At 55.4% G+C, this 7166-nt stretch overlaps 1 protein-coding gene across 2 annotated transcripts in view; it reads right to left on the bottom strand.

The window, feature by feature from the left end:
* The window catches only part of SLC66A2 (solute carrier family 66 member 2), a 47281-nt gene extending 46989 nt beyond the window's left edge, over positions 1 to 292 (bottom strand). For both annotated transcript variants that reach the window (XM_007449958.1, XM_007449959.1), the window contains exon 1: positions 90 to 292. In XM_007449958.1, the coding sequence (XP_007450020.1) occupies positions 90 to 292 (203 nt within the window). The remainder of the gene's footprint in view (positions 1 to 89) is intronic.
* Positions 293 to 7166: the final 6874 nt, after the last annotated feature.

The following is a 7166-nucleotide window of genomic DNA, read 5'->3' as shown; positions in this document are numbered from 1 at the left end:
CCCCCCCCCCCCCCCCCCCCCGCCTCACCCAGAAAAGGAGAAAGCCATCTCCCTGGGAGCACCCCACAGTAAGAAAGACCTCAACCTACCAGAAGAGGATTCGTAAGATATTGGCCACCAGGAGCACCAGACATACGTAGGTCGAGAAGCCCTCGGCGTTCTGAGTCCTCCGGATGTCCCTGTACTGCGGGATGTATGGCACCACCCCTCCGAAGACCATGGCCCCAGCTGCCCCCCAGGAAACCAGCTGGTGCAGCGGGACCAAAAGCCAACCCAAGCCTTCTGCGTCCATCCCGAGCGTCCGGCGGCCCCGCCGGCAGGCTGACGTCCACCTGGCCCACGCGCGCTCCGTGCTCTCGGGCTCCTGGCGCGCGCGCTGTCACCCTCACATGCCGCCGCTGCCCTGAGCCGTCCTCCGTCGCGGGGCCTGGCGAGAGAGGAAAAGCGGTAAAGCACTCGGGCCGGGCCCCCACGCCCAACGGGGGGCGCACCGCCGGGCTCGCGGCTGGGGCACGACCCCCTCCTCCGGGGCGCCGGCCCGGGGTGGACTTTCAGTTCGGGGTGGGGGCTCGGTTCCGCGGGAGGGGGTCGCACAGCCTGGGGGTCGGAGGGATGGGAGGAGGGGGGAAGAGGGTAGACACTGCCCAGGGGGCCCGGCCCGGGGTGGACGCTCAGCCCAGCGCGGCGCTCGCGTCCACGCACACTGCTGACCCCGCCGGGCTCACCCGCGCTGGCTGCTCCCTGCGGTCCGTCCACCCTCCTTCTGTCTGTCCAAGCGCCGGGCCCCGCCTCGGCGTGACGTCACAATACGTGATCCCGCCCGCGCCGGGCGGAGGGGCGGGCGCCGCTGGGTCCTAGAGCGCGCCGGTGGGCCGGGAGGTGGGGGCGGGACCCGGGGCGAAGCCGGGTGTCGTGGGTCGTGGGTCGCGGGTCGTGGTCAGGGCGCTCCGTGGGCCCACCCGGCCCGGGTTAGGAAATCGCTGCCTGGCGGGGCCTCTCCTGGGCCAGGGGCCCACGTGGACCCGGCGCCATCAGTCCCGCGGCGAGTGGCCTTGTAGACGCGGCGCGCCGCCAACGGGAGCAGAGGACCGGGTCCTGTCGCCGCCCCGAGGGTCAGCGCGAGGCCTGGGGACGACCCCCTCGTGGGGACTCGGGCAGGGTCTGAGCGCCCCGTGATTCCAGGGGTCCTTCCACCTTTCATGGTCTGCCCGGGTCTGTGGGGCTCCCCATCCTGAGCCGGGGCGGGTCCCTGAGGGGCGGCGTTCGGAAGTTTGCAGAGGGCCGGGGCAGTTTCGGCCAGGCTGGGGGGCCGGGGGCGCGACTCCTCGGGGAAGCGAAAGCCCACCCGCAACCTGAAGCCTCTGAAGGTCCACTCTGGCTCTTCGGGGCCCAGGGCGGCAGCAGCCAGGACTGCTGTCCACAAGAGCGTTAGGTACCTTGTCACTGAAGACAGTGCTGGCCGGTGGAGCTCGGATCTGCTAAGGGTACGTGCTTCATCTCGACCGCACAATTCTAGCACTTACAGAGAGAGAAAATAGGAATTCCTGGGTGTATCACCTGACCAAGGTGAGCCCTCGGGAGCTCGAGGGAGGTAGGTGCTCAGAACCCAGATGCTGGTGGGCGAGGGAGGGGTGGGGGTCAGGGAGGGCCCTGTGAGAAGCCAGCCAGCCAGCCCGCCCAGGAGCCTGTGCAGCCGGGCCCAGAGCAGAGAAGACCGCCTGCAGGCCCCCAGGATTCTGTCTACAGAGGAGCTCCCCCAGGGCTCCCACCCCCACCACAGCAAGCCCAAATCACCCCGAAAGGGAAGGCCTGCCGGATGAGAGAGGGGGGGGTCCCCAGGGGCACACAACCGGCCAGCCAGCTTCCTAGCTAGTACACTTCGTGGGAAATCCTAAGAACAGGTACAACCTCACTTAGAGCAACTCCCAAACGAGCCTGGTGATAAGGAGAGCTCTCCGTGAAACACAGGTTGCTATAAGGAGAGCTCTCCGTGAAACACAGGTTGCTCTCATCCTCCCCAGCCTCTGAGGCCAGTGTACTTCTGAGTATCCACCAGAGAAGGCCGAGAACACAGCACAAGAAATGTACAAGGAAATAAAACACAGGCGGAGAAGGAAGTCCTGGAGGGGCTGGAGAAGAAAAGTAGGTGTTCCTCCTTAGCCAGATCCTGCCCCGAGCTCTGGAGCCTCCAGAATGTTCTGTCCTCTTTATGGTGGATGTTGGAGTAGGGATATAGTCTTCCCTCCCCACTCACTGGAGCATCTGAGGCCACTGCATCTGGCCCTGTTTGTCCTGGAGTACATGGGCAGAGTGGCGCCAGCCCATAGCCAGCTGCTGCCCTGGACCCATCAGCTGTGCCAGATGGAGCGTGGACAGCAAGCACCTCCAGAGCCCTGTGAAGTGGATACAATCTTGCATATTCTTGATCCAAGATTTTGCCCCACAGAAGGGGCCTGTAATCCTTTCGAACCCCACCTGTCTGGAGTAGAGGGGCACCCACTGGTCCAGAGCCATCGCTCAAGCAGAAGGAGAGAGCTCATGTCAGCTGCAGCACATTACCTGGCTTCCTGTGTTACAAACAAAAGAAGCCGACCAAACTGCAGTCTGAAAAATGAAACCCAGGACTAACACATCCTAGTTCCCGGAACCTGTGAATATTACCTTCTGTCAAAAGAAAGAAATTGCAGATGTGATTAAGTTAAGGACCTTGCAATGCAGAGATTATCCTGCATTATCCAGGTGGGCCCTAAATGCTATCACGTGTATCTTTATAAGAGAGAGGCAGAAGGAGACTTGAGACACACAGAGGCCATGTGATGACGGAGCAGAGAGAGATTTGAAGATATGGCCTTGAAGGTTGGAGTAATGCAGCCCAGGAATGCTGGCAGCCACCAGCAGCTGGCAGAGGCAGGGAGCGAATCCTCCCAGGAGCCTCTGGAAGGAGCAGAGCCCTGCCAGCACCTTGATTTTGACCCAGTTAAACTGATTTCAGACTTTTGGCTTCCAGAACTGTGAGAGAATAAATCTTTGCAGTTTTATGCCACCCAGCTTGTGGCAATTTGTCACAGCAAACCACTGGAAACTAATATAGAATCCATAAAGTGAAGGAGAAACACTTTCTCAGAAAAAAATGACGCCAAGGAATTTATTGCCAGCAGACCAACCCTGTAAGAAATGGTTTGGTTTTGGCTGCGTTGGGTCTTCATTGCTGTGGCTTTCTCTAGTTCCAGTGAGCGGAGCTACTCTTCCTTGTGGTGCGTGTGCGGGCTTCTCACTGCGGTGTCTTCTCTTGTTGCAGAGCATGGGTTCTAGGCACACGGGCTTAGTAGTTGTGGCGCACGGGCTTAGCTGCTCCGCGGCATGTGGCATCTTCCCGGACCAAGGCTCGAACCCGTGCCCTCTGCATTGAGCAGGCAGATTCTTAACCACTGTGCCACCAGGGAAATCCCCAACACTGGAGGAAATGTTAAAATAAGTTATTTAGTCAGAAGGAAAATTGGATCTTCATAAAGAAACGAAGAGCCTCAGAGAAAGAATAAATGAAGGTAAATCTTTATTTTTCTTATTCTTAATCTAAAAGATTATTGTTTATTTAAAGCAACCAAGTAACAGTGTATTGGGTGATTATAGCACGTGGATAAATGAAATGAATGACAAGGGATGTAAGGGAGGAATTGGGGAATATTCTCATATAAGGTACCAGCACTACACATAAAGCAGTATGTGTTATTTGAAGGTGAACTTAGATAATTTTAAAATATATATTGTAAACCCTAGGGCAACCACTAAAAAAGTTTTTTTAAACCATAAATAATACACCAAGAGATGAGATAAAAATGGAATCGTATAAAATGCACAGTTAAAACCAGAGAAGGCAGAAAGTGAGGAGGAAAAGGAAACAAAGAATAAATGCAATGAATAGAAAACAATTATAAAGTGCTAAATTTTAATCCAGCTATATCAATAATCACTTTAAATGTGAATGGTCTAAACACACCAATTAAAGGACAGAGATTGTCAGGCTGGATGAGGTTCAGAAATAAGCCTCCACAAGCGACACTGTCCCTGGGGTATGTGGTGTCCTGTGCAACAGAAATACAGGGAAGAGGACCACGGAGGTCTGTGGGCAGATGGGTGATAGGGACGCCGTCTCGGGCAATGATGCTGGCCCTTCACCCTCCCAGGGGAATTGCTTCTATGTTGCAAAAAAGACGGAGCAGCAGCAAGACCATTAGTAATCTATTCACGTATGTGAGTAAGTGCATGGGAAGCAAGTCTGAGCAGATAAAGCCTCAATTCTTAATACTTATCTCTCATATGACTATCTTATGCCTTTCTGTGTGGTTTAAATTTTTTTAACTAATTATTTATTTTTCGCTGCATTGGGTCTTTGTTGCTTTGCTGTGCAGGCTTTTCTCTAGTTGCGGCGAGCAGGGGCTACTCTTCGTTGCGGTGCGCGGGCTTCTCATTGCGGTGGCTTCTCTTGTTGTGGAGCACGGGCTCTAGGCATGCGGGCTTCAGTAGTTGTGGCACGCGGGCTCAGTAGTTGTGGCTTGCGGGCTCAGTAGTTGTGGCTCACGGGCGCAGTAGTTGTGGCTTGTGGGCTCAGTAGTTGTGGCTCAGGGGCTCTAGAGCACAGGCTCAGTAGTTGTGGTGCACGGACTTAGCTGCTCCACGGCACGTGGGATCTTCCTGGACCGGGGCTCCAACCCATGTCCCCTGCATTGGCAGAATCCCCAATTCTTAACCCGTGAGCCACCAGGGAAATCCCTGGTTTAAATTTTTTACAGTGAGTATATATGATTTTGGGGGGGAATATTTATTTTTTGGCTGCAACACAGCATGCGGGATCTTAGTTCCCCAACCAGGGATCAAACCCATGCCCCCTTCAGTGGAAGCTTGGAGTCCTAACCACTGGACCAGCAGGGAATTCCCTATATGACTTTTCTAATGGAAAAAAATATGGAATATGGAAATGGCACCAAGAAAGGTAAGCTGTCACCCAAGTCACCGTGCCCCCCAAGCTGAGGGCTTGTGCTGAGCTGCACGATGAGGACACGCGGGCTGAGAGTCACCCGAGGGTCCATGCATCCCATTGTCGGAGGATTTGCTTACCGGTTGTCTCTGAGAACTTCATTCTGCCTCTGAATGTAGACAAAATAGAATCCAGGGGCTGTGGACAAAGCACCCAGCTGAGGTTTGTTAGAAGGCTGCAGAGCTGGACGGTTGGGAAGGGCAGCCCCAGGGCATCATAGACCCGGCCTTGGCTTCTGCCTGGCGAATGTCTATTTTCATGTATCCTGAGCTCGTACCTTTGCCATGTGAGGCTGGGCTCACTGCTGGCCCCCAGTCCCACCCCTTGCCTCGGTGCGGCCATGTGGCTGACCTCTGGCCAGTGACATGGGCAGAAGTGCCTGGCCCGCCAGTCTCCACCCCACCCTCCTTGCTCGCCGTCTCCTGCTGGCCATGTGCGAACAGGTAGTAGAGAGCTCCACTAGGGCATGGCCCAGTTCCTGCCTGCTGGCCTCAGACCGTGACACCAATGAGAATGTTGCTGGGCTCAACCACTGGAACAGGGATTGTTCATTACAAAGGAGCATCACTTCCCCTAACACGCACACAAATTTTGAAGTGTCCACAACTTTAGCACTTTCCAAATGGCATCTAACAACAGTCAACCATACTACACAAATCCCCCGACTAATGACCCCTAACAACCCACATCAGCCCACTTCTGACTGACACCTGTGTTGTTCCCAAGTAGTGGAGCCACTGCAAGCCCACCCGAGTTTCCACTCAGCCCAACACAGAGCAGGCAGTAGACATAAATGGCACCTCTCATTAAGGATCAGTATTCATTGAAAGCACAGCGGCTCTGCAATTGCTCCATAAACAATGGTTCTGCAGGTGAAGAACACCTGCAGAGAGCACAGAACTGTGCTCCAGCCCCTGCACCCGCCGCATGTCCCATCTCTGCAGGCCTTGGGACAGGCCATCACCCTTCCAGGTCTCCTCTGGCCTCTACTGGACTCAGCTCAGGCCCTGGACATCCTCGAAGGTCAAGGATATGACCACCCTTCTCAGCCTTGCCTCTGCCTTCCAGAGCCCCATGCTGGAGGGCCCCCACCTCAGCCGTTGTGCAGGAGTGTCATGTAGCCGATGGATTGCTAGGTAGGACCTTACACAAGAACGCTGTCACCTCTATTGATTTTAAATGACAAACTCACAAAAGTAAGATAAAACGACAACAAAGGGGAGGAAATATTCTTTTAAAAGCGGGAAAGGAAAGATGTGCATCCTGAGAGGTGTCCTGTCCGGCTCCAGGTTGTGAAGCCCCGAGGTTTCCCTGGTGAGACGGAGACAGAACTCCTGGGCCGCAGGCCAGGCCAGATGGAGCACTAGCCTAGATGCACATGTCCCCTCCCCCAAAGCAGTGAGGAACCCCTACACGGAAATGCAGACTCCACCTGCAGTGAAATCAGGAGGGCGGCAGAAACACCAAAGACCACACAGCACGTGGGGCGGCTGCCCAAGCACAGAGGTGGGACACCACCTGAGCAAAGTGAACGGGGCGGGGGTGTCCCGCAGCCGGGAGACCACCGGCTGGGCCCCGAATTACAGAGCAAGCCCCCAGCTTGAGAGGCGGGTGGTAGGAAGGTTGGGAACTAGTTAGAGCCCCGTTGGCCCCCAAGAGAAGAGTAGGAAGCAAGAGTGCAGAGGCTGGTGTCGGAGACCTTTGAGAATCACGAGTGCAGCAGCGCCCGGGGGCCCTGGCAGTGCCGCCCACGGGGGTCTGAGCCTGGTTTTCATGAAGCAGCTGGGCGCCCGGCACCCTCACTGCTGTGCCAGGAATCGACTGCTTTGCCACTTTTCTTCTGGGAACTTCACTTTCCAGAAAGAGCGGAAGACGCCAGCGACCGAACAGCAGAGTGTGCGAAAGTTTTAAAATATCTTCAGAGAAATAGATGCAATTCTTAAAATTTGTCGGGTGATGGTAGCGTTATGCACCAAAAGTAAGTGAATAAGCAAACATGCCTGTGAAACTGGACAGATCTAACGTCTGCAGTTTAGCCAGTAGCATTGTGGCAACGATGTCACATTCCCTGGTTAAGTGAGCCGTCCTTGCGGGAGGCCAGAAGTGTATACAGAACAAGATCTCTCTGAAA

The sequence above is a fragment of the Lipotes vexillifer genome, unplaced genomic scaffold (genome assembly GCF_000442215.2).
Source record: "Lipotes vexillifer unplaced genomic scaffold, Lipotes_vexillifer_v1.1 scaffold1012, whole genome shotgun sequence".
Lineage (NCBI taxonomy): Eukaryota > Metazoa > Chordata > Mammalia > Artiodactyla > Lipotidae > Lipotes > Lipotes vexillifer.
This window is presented reverse-complemented; position numbering and strand designations above follow the sequence as displayed.